The sequence below is a fragment of the Emiliania huxleyi genome, assembly GCF_000372725.1.
Source record: "Emiliania huxleyi CCMP1516 unplaced genomic scaffold EMIHUscaffold_109, whole genome shotgun sequence".
Lineage (NCBI taxonomy): Eukaryota > Haptophyta > Isochrysidales > Noelaerhabdaceae > Emiliania > Emiliania huxleyi.
Window position 1 is genome coordinate 44,718 of NW_005201851.1, and position 13,303 is coordinate 58,020.

The 13,303-nt window shown below is 67.4% G+C and overlaps 3 protein-coding genes across 3 annotated transcripts; 2 read left to right on the forward strand and 1 right to left on the reverse strand.

The window, feature by feature from the left end:
- Positions 1–1,487: 1,487 nt before the first annotated feature.
- Positions 1,488–5,267, forward strand: EMIHUDRAFT_108791 (hypothetical protein; the record flags this gene model as incomplete). Its single annotated transcript, XM_005792152.1, has 3 exons — positions 1,488–2,696; positions 2,768–4,996; positions 5,088–5,267. The coding sequence occupies 3 exons, from the start codon at positions 1,488–1,490 to the stop codon at positions 5,265–5,267; spliced, it is 3,618 nt and encodes a 1,205-aa protein (XP_005792209.1).
- A 3,031-nt stretch (positions 5,268–8,298) lies between these two features.
- On the forward strand, positions 8,299–9,009 carry EMIHUDRAFT_223308 (hypothetical protein; the record flags this gene model as incomplete). The annotated part of the gene is made up of 2 exons (XM_005792153.1): positions 8,299–8,616; positions 8,884–9,009. The coding sequence occupies 2 exons, from the start codon at positions 8,299–8,301 to the stop codon at positions 9,007–9,009; spliced, it is 444 nt and encodes a 147-aa protein (XP_005792210.1).
- Positions 9,010–10,273: 1,264 nt separating this feature from the next.
- Positions 10,274–12,325, reverse strand: EMIHUDRAFT_223309 (hypothetical protein; the record flags this gene model as incomplete). Its single annotated transcript, XM_005792154.1, has 5 exons — positions 10,274–10,529; positions 10,749–10,897; positions 11,059–11,147; positions 11,192–12,052; positions 12,127–12,325. The coding sequence occupies 5 exons, from the start codon at positions 12,323–12,325 to the stop codon at positions 10,274–10,276; spliced, it is 1,554 nt and encodes a 517-aa protein (XP_005792211.1).
- Between the last annotated feature and the right edge of the window lie 978 nt (positions 12,326–13,303).

Consider the following 13,303-nt stretch of genomic DNA (forward strand, 5'->3'; position numbering starts at 1 on the left):
AGGCGCGCCGTCTCTTCAGAGTGCGCGGGTTGCCAGGGTGAGCGCCTTGCGCGCGTCTCTAGAACCTAGGGGGGATCTACGGCTCTAATCTCAGAAGGTCGAACGATGCCATTTTCTTTTTTTCTAAAATTCTTTGTTCTCTACCTTTAGAGGCCACCACGGCGTGTCCACGCCTTCCGATTTCGACGAGCCGCGATGAGCGTGTTGAGCCGCTATAAAACCCTGCTGTGAACATTCCCAGGGCCTCCAGGGCTCGCACCTCAACTCTGGGCCGGCGCGGGGCCCCCAGAGGGTGTCCATGCGGGGGGGAGATGGGTTCCCACGGCCCGCCGCAGGCGCCGATTTTTTCGGGATTTTTTTCTTTTTTTCGCGATTTTTACTTGTTTTCATGGGAATTCTGCGTACTTGCGGCCATGCTATCACGCCTTGCGACAGCCTGTCGGCGCTGCTGACCGTGCCATGATGCACAATTGATCACCTGCATAGCTCGCGGCCTTAGTATCAAGCATTCAGTGACGACCTGATTCTACGACCAGTAGGAAGGTGTCCTTCCATCGTGTGCACGCTTCTGGCGCAATGCGCGTCGCCTCGGATTGGCTGCTGGCACTCTCGAGGCTATGCCTACACAGCCTCGCGCGCATGGGCAGTCAGGAGGGACCACGCACCTTCACAGGACAGCGCCGGTGCCTCTCTCTTGGACTGGCAAACTTGGTGGTCTCGTGTCACCAATGTGGGACCAGTGCGGCATCGCGCCATCGACAGCTCTGAACTGCGCCTCACCACTGACCGGGAAGGCCGCCAAGTGGGCCAGCACAGGTCGCACATTGTGGCAGCAGTCAGCCGTGCATGTCTGATAGCTAGAGCAGCAGCGTCAGGGTCGCAGGGTCGGATCGTGTCAAGCCTCTCGCCCGGCCGGCCGCGTGGAGGGGGCCGAAGCCCTTGGCGCCACCCGAGCGCATCACATGGCCACAGGCGGCGTTTGGAATCTACTCCAGGTGCTTTTTGCACTGTTTTGCCCATGGCCACAGCCGGCGTAAGCCGTCTGCTCCAGGTGCTTTTTGCACTGTTTTGCCCATGTCCACAGGCGGCGTAAGCCATCTGCTCCAGGTGCTTTTTGCACTGTTTTGCCCATGTCCACAGGCGGCGTAAGCCATCTGCTCCAGGTGCTTTTTGCACTGTTTTGCTCATGGAGCAAGTGGCTAAAGCCACCTGCATTTTTGTGCAAAAGGCTCTAAAATGGCCGAAATCCCTGTTGGCGCACGTGGCGATTGCCACGTGTGCCTCGGCTAAGAGGCCTCTCCAGGCGAGAGTCAGGTGGCACGACGCGAGTCAGGTGGCGTGGAGCCTCCTACCTGGGCCCATCTCTCGCTCAAGTGCTCAAGAGCGCTGCTCAAGGCTGTGAACGAACCTCAAAAACAGAGTTAGCCGCCGCCACGGCGCGTCCACAGCCGACCGCCGCTAGCTCTTCCCGTCCCCAGCCTCCCCCAATGGCAGCTCCCGCCGCCGCCGACGGCGACGTGGCCGCTCCCGGCGCCCGCGTCTGGGTGCCAATCAGCGAGACGCCCGCCGGAGCGCCGCCAGAGGACGACGACGAGGCGCTTCCTTTCACGCTCGGAGTCGTGCAGCGCCGCCGGCCAGAGGACGCCGCTCCTCCGTCGCCGGACATGGTGCTGGTCAGCCTGGTGGAGGGCGGCGACGTGAGCGCCAAGCCTGTCTGGGTCAAGCCCGCCGCCCTCGTGCCGGCCAACCCCGAGACGCTCGACGGCGTGGATGACGTCGGCGCGCTGTCTCACCTCAACGAGCCTTCGCTGCTGCGGGTGGTGATGGCGCGGTACGCGGCGCGCTCGATCTACACGCGCGCCGGGCCCGTCCTCGTCGCGATCAACCCCTTCACCAAGGTCGCTGGCCTCTATGACGCCGCGACGATGCGCTCGTACCAGTCCGCCGCCGCCGCGGCCGCCGCTGCCGCAGAGCGGGACGGGCCTGCTCTGCCGCCGCACCTGTACCAGGTGGCGGGCGCGGCGTACTACGACATGGCGGCGCGCGGCCGCTCCCAGTCGGTCGTGATCAACGGCGAGTCTGGCGCTGGGAAGACGGAGAGCGCAAAGATCATCCTGTCCTTCTTCATCTCTGCCGCGTCCGCGGCGGGCAAGGGTGGCGGAGGAGGCACGACCAAGGTGGGCGAGGTGCTGCAGGCGGAGCTCGACGCGTCCAACGTGCTGCTCGAGGCGTTCGGGAACGCAAAGACCACGCGCAACCACAACTCGTCCCGCTTCGGCAAGCTGCTGCAGCTTCGCTTCTCTCCGACGGGCGCCCTGACCGGCGGGTCGATCTCTCGCTTCCTTCTCGAAAAGTCGCGCGTCGTCTCGCCCGAGGCGGACGAGCGGTCGTACCACGCGCCGTACCAGCTCGCGTCCTGCTGCCGCGCAAGGGCAGGCACGCCCGCCGCAGACCTCGCCGTGCGGCTGGGGCTGCGCGGCGCGGGCACGTACCGCTATCTGAGTGCCGGAGGCTGCCTCCTCGTCGACGGCGTGGACGATGCGGCGGAGTTCGAGGCGACCAACGCCGCGCTGACCGCCATTTACGACGGCGGCGGCGGCGACGCGGCCGCGGGCTCCGCCGAGGCGGTGTGGGCGGTGGTGGCTGCGGTGCTCACTCTTGGCGACATTGAGTTCCGCGAGCCGGCGGAGGAGGAGGTGTGAACGGCGTCTCTTCACACCTGCTGCCGTGCACAGGCGACATCGAGTTCCGCGAGCCCGCGGAGGAGGAGGGCAAGGGCGGAGGCGTGGCGGGAGGCCGCGCCGCCGCCGCTCCGCCGCTCGCCGGCGCCCCCGCAGGGCCGCCTGGCTCGCTTGAGCTCGACGGGGAGGGGGCGGTGGCGGCGCTACGGCTTGCGGCGAGGCTGCTGGGCTGCGGCGACGCGGAGCTGCTGACGGCGCTCAACTCGAGGACCATTTCGGCCGGCGGCGAGGAGATGGTCATCTGCAAGAAGCTGCCCGAAGCGCGCGCCTCGCGCGACGCTCTCGCCAAGGCGCTGTACGAGCGCCTCTTCGACCACATCATCTTTGCCCTCAACCGCTCTCTCGCCGCCGTCGGGCAGGGAAGTGGCCGCGGGGCGGCGGCGGCCTCCTCGGCAGGGATCGGCATCCTCGATATCTTTGGCTCGGAGATCTTCGCCACCAACGGCTTCGAGCAACTGCTGATCAACTACGCGAACGAGAAGCTGCAGGCGCACTTCACTGCGGCGGCCATCACGCTGCTGCAGGCAGAGTACTTGCGCGAGGGGATCGCGGTGGACCGGGTCGAGTACACCGACAACGCGGCCACCATCGCGCTGCTCGAAGGCAAGCCCCTTTCCGTGCTCGCCGTCCTCGATGACCAGTGTCTGCAGGCGGGCGCGACCGACGCGTCGCTGACGGCCGCGCTGCACTCTTCCTTCGACGGCCATGCGTCATACGGCACGCCCCGCATCGCCTCCTCGGAACCTTCTCGGAACCCTCTCGGACTGGTCTCTGAACCGTCTCGGGCCCCTTTCGCAGGCACGCCCCGCATCGGCGCCGACCGCGCCTTCACGATATGCCACTTCGGAGGCCGCGTCACGTACTCGGTGGCCGGCTTCCTCTCCAAGAACAAGGACGCACTCTTCGCGGAGCTACCGTCGACCATGCGCGCCTCGGCCTCGCCCTTTGTAGCGGAGCTCTTCTCCGAGGCGGCGGAGCAGCGGCGGCAGCAGGCCCCATCGGGCGACGGCGGCGCGGCGGCGGCCGGCAAGCCCACCGCCACGAACGTGAACGAGGGGCCCGCACGCAGAGTGAGCCACTCGCGCCGCGCCGGCGGCGGGGGCGGCGGTAGCGGTGGCGGCGGCAAGAAGCGGGCGACGCAGTTCGTGTCGGTGGGGTCTCAGTTCCGCGGGTCCATTGCCTCGCTCGTCGGCACGCTCGGCGCCACGCAGAGCCACTTTGTGAGGTGCATCAAGCCAAACGAAGTGCGGGGCCCGTTCGTGCTCTGGCCCGCGGTGGCGCTAGCGCAGCTCCGCTGCTGTGCGGTGCTCGAGGCGGTGCGGGTCTCGCAGGCCGGCTTCCCCACCCGCATCCCCTTCGACGAGCTCCTCTCGAGGTACGCGATGCTGCGGCCGAGGCTGCCCGCCGCCGCAGGGGCAAGCGGAGGCGGCGGAGGAGGGGGAGGGGCGGGCAAGCTGCGCCGCAGGGGCACCGGCGAGCGCGCGTCGGCGTGGGTGGGCGGCGGCGGCGGCGGGGAGGAGGGTGGGCACAGCGGCCAGGGCTCGACGGCGCGCGAGGAGGCGGCAGAGCTGCTGCAGCTGCTGCAGCTGGCGCCGGACGATTATATGCTCGGCAAGACGGTGGTGTTCTTGCGCTCGGGCGTGCTTGCGCGCTGCGAGGCTGCGCGTGCGAGGCACCTCTCCAAGTGCTTCGCCACCGTGCAGGCGCGCACGCGCGGCCGCTCCGCACGCCGCAACTTCCACTCGGTCCGCTCGTCTGCGGTGCTGCTGCAGCAGACGCTGCGGCGGCGGGTCAAGCGGCGCGAGGCGGCGAGGCTGGCGGCGGAGGCGGCGGCGGCCGCCGCCGCCGCCGCAGAGGTGCCCGAGGATGCGGAGCTGGCGGGGCAGGCTGCGCGGCTGCGCGCCGAGGTGGACGCGTTGCAGGCGGAGGCGGAGCCGGACTGGCTGTCGCAGGCGGCGATCGACGTGGCGAGCGTGGCGGGCAGCGTGGCGGGCAGCGCGCGCGCGCTGTCTGACGACGACTCGTCGGTCGGCGACGAGGAGCAGCTGGAGGAGATGCGGGCGGAGCTGAACGAGGCGATCCAGGACCGGGACGATTTCGAGGAGGAGAACTACGAGCTCCAGGAGAAGTGCGGCAAGTACGAGGAGGAGCTCGACTTGCTCGAGGAGGAGAACGCCGAGCTGCGCGACGCGCTCGCCGTCTGCCAGCGCGACCTCTCGCAGGCCAAGGAGGAGCAGCTCGCGCTCTTCCTCGAGGTGACATATTTGTGCCCTCCTCCCTGCCCACTGCAGCTACCGAGCCCGGACTCACAAGTAGCCCCCCCCCCCCCCCCCCTTCCGCCTCGAGGTCAACGAGCTGCGCGCGCGCGTCGCCGAGCGGGACCGCGAGATGAACCAGCTGCTGATCGTCAACTCGGACATGATGATGAAGCTGGCCGACGAGGGCTTCGCCTCGCCGCGCGACAGCAAGCCGTCGCTCAAGCCCGCCGCCGTGGTGCGAGGCGCCGGCTCGACCTTTGGCCAGTGACAGAGGCTGGCCGCCGGGCGGAGTCCCGAGGGGGGGCACGAAGGAACGGCTGGGCGCCCGTGTACGCTGGGAGGTTTCTCCCCTGGCGCCCTGCCCGTTGTCTTGACACATTTGGCGTCGTGCTTCGTTTCGAGTCGCGGTCTCGTGTCGGTGTCCCGCATGGACCACGGTGGTTGGTGAGAGCTTTTGGCGATGCCGCCGACCACCCAATCGAGACGGCAGCCGCGCTCAAAGGCGAGCGCGCGATCTCCCTCATACAATACGACAAGGTCGGTTGATCTTTTTTGGCACGTCGCCTAAACGCTTAAGCCGTAATGGCGCGCGTAGCTACGGCTCTATGACAGGGACCCCGCGGCCGCGGAACCGGCGGACGGGGCTGGCGCGCAAGCGGCAAGCGCCGGCCACCGTCGTGCTGCCGGGGAGGCGCAGCGGACCCTGGAATCGCTCCGATCGCGCGCAACTGGAGGACGCAGTGAGTGTCGCAAAGTTGTTCGGTGCGTCACTTGTGTCAGGGTGATACTCTAAAGCCTCGTGGCACGTGGCTACGCGACCATCGAGGTCGACCTGAAGCACGAGAAGGCCCCGCGGGCGACCGCGAGTCGGTGTGCAGGCGGCGGAGCGCTCGTACATCGAGCGCACCGCGCCGAAGAAAAAGGAGCTCACCAAGGAGCAACTTGCGGCAAAGGCCGCGGCTCGCAGGGCCAAGAAGACCCGGCAGAAGGCGCGCCGGGCGAAGGAGGCCGGCGAGGCAGCGCGCGGCTGCGAGCGAGGCCGAGCGCGCGGACTACCCGCACGCGCAGCTACGCGAGAACGTCGCGTTCGTGATGGAGGGCCTGGAGGCTGCGACGCAGGCGCGGCGCGCAACCCCACAGGGTCCAACATTCAGGTCGCCCACGCAGGAGGAGCGAAATCGCTAACGGCCCGAGCAGAGAGGGCGACGGCGGGGCACGAGGGAACAACGGAGACGCTACCGATGACGCGAACCGAAGCACGGACGCCGGCGGGGACGGGGAGGGCGACAGCGACGTCGAGGTTGACGCAACCGTATCGAGAGCGCCACCCAAAAAGGGGCGGACAGCCAAGGAGGTCACCGAATGGAGGGCGAACGGCACGATGCGAAAAGGCAGGGCGAGGCGGATGGAGAAAGAAGTGCCGAGAAGGCCATGGTGGAGGGGAGGGACGGGAGGACGAAAGAAGGGCGAGGAGGACGAGCGGCCCGCACAGACCGCGAGCAGACAGCGCCTGCTGGCCATTTCGAGACATTCGCCAAGAACGCTAGCTACATGGGAGGGCTTCGTGAAGGATGGATTGAAAAACATTCGAACAAAGAAGAGGCGACGGGAGGAACCGGCGGAGGACGCAGTGACGTGACACACACACACACACACACACACACACACACACACACACACACACACACACACACACACACACACACACACACACACACACACACACACAAACACACACACACACACACACACACACACACACACACACACACACACCGCTCACCCACGCGCACTGGGCCTTGCACTTTGAATGCCGTGGGGCTCCTGTCGTCAGACGTGGAGACGCGAGGGTTGCCCCCCCTTGCCCCACCACCTCGTGTGTGTGGAGAAGTTTACCTTACCTTACCTTACCTTACTCGCTGCAAGGCGCGCCCGACGCAGCCCGTGAATTGCGCCATACGGCTCTAGGAGCGACCTCCATGGGGGCCCAATTGTGAACTGACATTTGATACGCAAATTTGATACTCGTCGGACATTTGATTTTTCGGTTTGCGCCCCCTCGAGCCGGGTTTGAGCTTGGGGTTCACACCCGGCCACAACAAAGGAGTAGGCATATCGTCTGGCAAGCGCGCAGTAGGGCGTGTGACTGTGTAGAGAGAGCAGCAAGTGGCGAGAGCTGGCTCCGTCAGCGGTGATTGCCAGACTGTGCTGCCACCCAGCCGACACAGCGATCACGCGCCGCCCCGCCAAGGCCTCGATCTTCTTCGGCAGCAGCTGGTTTTGCTCGTCGCCGTGGCCTAACCGGCCTTGGCCTCCATTGCCCCAGCTCCAAACGGCACCGTCGGCGGTGACGGCGACGCTGTGGGATGCTCCTGCCGACACAGCGACGACGCGTCTGCCAGCCAAGGCCTCGACCTCCTTGGGCAGCAGCTGGCTGTACTGGTCGCCGTGGCCCAACTGGCCTTCGTCTCCGTCGCCCCAGCTCCAGACAGCGCCAGCGGCGGTGAGGGCGAGGCTGTGGCTGCCTCCAGCCGACATAGCGAAGACGCGCTGGCCAGCCAAGGCCTCGATCTTCTTGGGCAGCCACTCGGTCAGCGCGTCGCCGTGGCCCAACTGGCCTCCCTCGCCCCAGCTCCAGACAGTGCCGCTGCCGGTGAGGGCGAGGTTGTGCCATGTTCCAGCCGACACACTCACAGCGCGCTCAACGCCCAGCGTCGAAGGGAGGCGGGTCGGCGTGTTGAGCCGCGTCACACCCTCGCCGTGCCCGAGTAGTCCCGGCTGCCAGCTCGCAGCCTTGCCGCACGACGAGAGCCGCCCCTCGCCGTCGATGAAGAGGCTGTGAGTTTGTCGGCCTGCCGCCGCCCTCACCGGCGGGTTGGACTCGCGCAGCAGCGCCGAATAGCACAGCCACCGCACGGCGCAGCCCTCGCCCTCTGGCAGCGCCGGCAGCTCGAAGCCGCGCTCTTGCGCCCACAAGCGGATGCCCTCCACCGCAAGCGAGGCGTGAAAGAGGAGAGAGACGGCCGCGACGCGAGTGATGTCGGCGGGGTCGCAGTGAGAGACGACGCGCACGAGGAGCTCCGTGGGGAGGTCGAGGAGGCGGGCGGGCGGCGGCGTGTCTGGAGAGGGGGCAGCGGTGGAGGCGGTGGCGAGGCGGCGCGAGCGGCGGCGCGGCGGGGCAGACATCGCGAGGAAAAGAATTTTTTCGTGTTTGCTTGGAAAGAAAGAACAGCGGGGCGCCTCTCTCCCCTCGACCCTGCACCCACTGGCCTCTCGCTCGCTGCAACATTGCCACCGCCATGGCCCTCGTGGCCGCTGCCCTCGCTCGCCTGCCCGCCTCCGCCGCAGCGCTCTCGCTTCCGGCGGCGTCCGCGGCGCGCGCACCCGTCGCGTACCGCTGCCCATCGTGCGGCGACCCGCTCCTGCCGACCTCCTCCGGCTCCCTCCGCTGCCGCAATGGGCACTCGGTCGACGCGGCGCGCGAGGGCCACCACCACCTTCTTCGGCGGCCGCTCTCTGCAAAGGTGGCCGAGGAGGCGGACCAGGTCGCGCGAGCCGCCAGAGCTTTCCACGACGGCGGCAGCTTTGACGCGGCCGCCGACGCAATCGCGGCCGAGGTGGTGCGAGCGCTCCTCGACGGCCCGCAGCCCGCCGCGGGGCGGGGCGCGCGGCGCGAACTGCTCGCCGCTGGCTGCGGCGACGGCCTCATCCTCCGCCGCATCGAGAGAGCGTTGCGGCAGAGAGGGAGCGATTTGGGCGGCGGTGGCGGCGGCGGTGGCGACGGCAGCAGCAGCTGCGGCGGCGGCGGCGGCGGCGGCGGCGACGGCGTGTGCAGCCCGGCGGTTGGGTTGTGGGGCGTGGACACCGCCAAGCGGGCGGTCAAGGCCGCGGCGAAGCGGCAGCCCTCCGCGCGCTTCGCCGTCGCGTCGCCGCACGCGCTTCCCTTCTCCGATGGCTGCTTCGACCTGGCGGCTGCCCTCGGCCTGCGCCGGCGGAGCCTGCGGGCGTGAACGGCGCCTCTCCACCCGGATGGCTGCGAACAGGTGCTGTCTGCCTTTGCGCCGGCGCGGATGGGAGAGGCGTCGCTCACCGGTTCATGACTTGGCTCGCTGAGGGCGGAGGAGTGTCGAGATGAGTAGGCGCCGCGGGACGAGATGTGCCGCTCGCTCGAGCTGCGCGAGACGGTACGCGAGATCGGTCGAGATTAGGCGCCGTGGGACGAGATGTGCCGTGTGCTGCGGCCGGGCGGCGCCGTCGTCGTCGCCCGCGGAGGCGCCGCGCCATCAGAGGGAGCTGCGCCAGCTCCGTTAATCAATGTGGATGCCGAGATGGTGCCTGCGGATCAGGTGCCGCGCCATCGGAGCTGCGCCTACGTCCGTTGAGGAAGGACTGACGGCCAGGTGGTGGACGGGTCAGGTCCGCGCCATCTGCGAGAGCTGCGTGCGCTGGCGGGCGCACCGGTCTACTCGGAGCCCAAGCAGGTGAAAGCCAGTCTTAAACCCACGCACGCACGCACGCACGCACACGCGTGCGCGCGCGCACACACACACGCACACACACGCACACATGCACACAACACCGCTCTCCCACGCACTGGGCCTCGCACTTTCAATGCGCGGCTCCTGTCTTCAGACGACGGGGGGGGGGGGGGGGGTTGCCACCCGCTGGTGCCCCGCCGCCTCGTGCGCGTGCGGAGACGGTGCGGCCAACGCCCCCTCCCCTCAGGTCTCCGCCCAAAGTCCCCTTCCCCTCAGGGCTCCGCCGGCCAGGGCGAAAAGTACACCCGCCTCGAGCTGCAGAGGAGGTACCGCGGAGACGCGCTCGAGGCGCTCTGCGGGATGACGCCATTCTGCCGCAAGGCGCCGCGCGAGGGCAAGGCCGCGCTGCGCCGCGCCGCCGCCGCCGACGCCGCCGCCGATGCCGCCGGTGGCGGCGCCGGTGGCGGCGCCGATGGCGGCGGCGGGCTGGACGTCACTTTGGACGTGATCACATCGACGCATCGGGTGTGGCTGGGCACGGGGGGCTTTGCGGAGTGTCCGGAGGCGCTGTACTGAGCACATGCCTGTTGCGCTAGCTACTAAATGTATGATCTCATCACATAAGACGGGCGCCCAGGGCGAAAAAAAAGGTGGCAGAACGAACGAGAAGACCCATTCTGACCCAATACCCGGCTAGTTCGAGGCGGCGCGATACGAGGGCGCAATACGAGTATACAGAGAGCGGCAAAGCGGACAAGCGAGTTTCTGAGCCACCCGCCTGTTCGCCTTCGACGCCTCACGTGTTGAGGTTGCTAAACACAGACGGCGGCGGTGGCGGGCCACTGGCGGCGCCGGCAAAGAAGTAGTAGTAGATGAGCGGGCCCACGGCAACCAGCATGAGCATGATCCCTCCCGCCACATCAGTCGCCTCGCGCTCCTCTGGCGTCGCCTCGCGTGCCTTGGCCTTGCTGTACCGAAGATACGTGTCTGCCGTGTCGACCAGACCACCAAGGCCCTTTCTCGGCGGCGCCGGCTTTGCGGTGGCCCTCTCCCTTCCGTCGCGCTCGCGCGAGGACTTCTTCGCCATGATATGTGTCGCGCGTCCGACTCGACTGGGCTGCTTGCCGATCGTGGAGGGCGAACGACGGCAAATTAGGCGCGGGGCGTGCGGCTAGTTGGGCTTGAAAAGAGGAATAAAACGGGGAAATTCGCCCACCGTAGTAGGTCTCATCTTTAAAATGAACTCTAGGCGCCGGTCTCCTCAGGACAACGAGAGGAGCTTCTCCTCCAGCTTCTCCTGCGTCTCCTCTGGCGATCCCCCGTCGGGCGCGACGCTGTTGTCCACAAACGTGCACGCAGTGGCGGCCACGATGATGCCAGCACCAACCAAGCTCTGCATCGTTGCGTCCTCGCCGGCGGCCTACGGCACGGCACGGCCGAAGAGGAGTCTATACAAGTTTGTGGGGCACCGGGCGCGCGCGGTAGTGTGCTGGCCTGGATCGTGAGGTATGCGATTCGCAGCATGAGCATCCACGCCGCCGCGAAGAAGGCCGTGCGCAGAAGCGGCGGGTTGCACCACACCACAAAGTAGTGAGCTGCGCGAAAGCCCAAGATGTACGGCAGGTGGAGGTCCTCCTGCACGCGGAGCGAGTCCGCAGCCAGGACTAGGCCTATTCAAGCCCAAGGATGTCAAGAGCTAGAGTGGGCACGACACCGGCGATAGCGGCAAGGCGAGGTCCGATGAGGCTGGGAAGGCACTCGCCAGCCATGTGGAGATGCGCGGCCTTGGCGCGCTGAATCCAGCCCGACTCGACCATCTCCTTGTTGTAGTACGTCAGCTTGAGAATCCCGTTCGCTGGGATCCGCCCGAGGTCATACGGAATAAACAGCAGCAGCGTGAAGACACTGATCGCGCTGAGCATCTCGAGGTTGAGCCAGCCGGCATCGAGGTTGTCCATGTTCAGGAGCTCGAGCGCGACGAGATACGCGCAACACATGCACACGGCCCAGCCGGCGACAAAGCCGACGGTCCGCGCGAAGGGAATGTTGACGTACGCAGCGAGGTAGTGGAAGCAGCGCGCCGCGAGGAAGTAGAGCGCGAGCTGAGGCGCACCTTGCACGGCCAACTCATCGAAACTTTGCAGGCGCGCGGCCACCAGGAAGATGCCCACAAAGGGAGGCAGGTTCTCCTTGGCCATGTTGAGGTGAGCCGCCTTGCCGCGCACAAGCCAGTCACTCTCAACGATGTCGTTGTAGTACGTCAGCTTGAGGATGCCGTTGGCAGGGATGCGACCAAGGTCATAAGGGACAAAGAGCAGCAACGTGAAGACGCAGGTGGCCGTGATAAGAGCAAAGGTCTTCTCCCCTTCGCTCGGCGCCTCGAGTGCCGAGTAGGCCCCGTAGACGAGGTACGCTACGTACATGGACGCGGCCCAGCCGGCGACGAAGCCCAGGGTTCGGGCAAAGGGCGGGTTGAGGATTGCCCCAAAGAAATGCACCAGGCGCCCGCAGCAGAACACCGCCGCTGGCCCTGCGAGACCCACCACGCCGAGCCCGTGCGCGGAGAGAGCGATTCCTGCGGCAGCCATGGCAGCGGCGGCAGTGAGAGTGGCGACAGCCGCATGTAGTGTCATCAGCAGCGGGGCTGACCGATGAACGGTGTGAGATTTTCAGCCGTGAGGTTCTTGTGTGCGGCGCGGACACGGTTTGAGACATTGAGCTCCCTGGTGCCAGTGACATATTTCGTCAACGGCAAGAGGCCATTGACGAGGGCCCTCCGCGCGGTGGCGGGAACGAACGCCACCAATCCAAGCACGCACGCGTACACCAGCAGTAAGAGTTCGTCCATCGTTGCTCGGAGCTCGGCGAAGCATTACCGAGTGTTGACTGCGGCCGTCCCCTGATCTTTCTTGAGCACTTGAGCACTAGTGGCGTGCGGCGGGGGAGGCGGAGGAGAGCGAGAGCGAGGAGCTGCAGCTGGGCGAGGACTGGACCAAGCACACGACAGCGGATGGCGTTGCCTACTACTTCAACAAGAACACCGGCGAGACGACGTGGACGCCGCCGCCGCCACCGCCACCGCCGCCGCCGCCGCCGCCGCCGCCGCCGCCGCCGCCGCCGCCGCCGCCGCCGCCGCCGCCGCCGCCAGGTGGTGCGCCGGTCCGCAGGAGGGCCAAGCCGAGACCGGAGGCGCTAATCCCTCTCACTCGCGGTGGAGAGCCGTTTCCCCCTGTGGTTGCACCGTCGAGCGGGGGCATGTTCCCCCCGCCGTCCTTCGCGCAGGGGCCCGGCATGACGAGCTCGCCGTGGCTGGCTGCTGCGCCGGGCCCACGCGAGTGTGCGGAGCAGCTTGCGGTGCTCCGTGCCCAGGACAGGGCTTCCAAAGAGCAGGAGCAGATGCGGCGCACGGAGGAGATCGCACGCATGCAGGCGCGGATCGACGCGACTGGGTGCCGCCACTCAGCACATGTACATGTAGCGCGCAGGGGGGGGGGGGGGGGGCGCTGGAAGAGCGGGGGATTAGGGTTTTGGTCCCGGAGACTTGGGGGGGGGGGGGTCCCGACCCCCCCAGCAGCAGAGCGCTGCTGCTGGGGGGGGGGGGTCGGCCATGGCTTTAGATGTGCAGGGGGGGTACCGAGCAGGCTCCAGCGCACACGGTGTGCCACTCGCTCTCGCTCACACCGCGCTGTACCAGCGACTCGGGCATCGTACGCTGCAAGTTCTGAAGCGCCGCCCGGCTATCGAGGTGGAGACATACAGTGAAGTTGACGGCGCCGATGGGCGCGGTGGCAATGGCTCCATCAACGACGGGGGTGGCAACGACGGG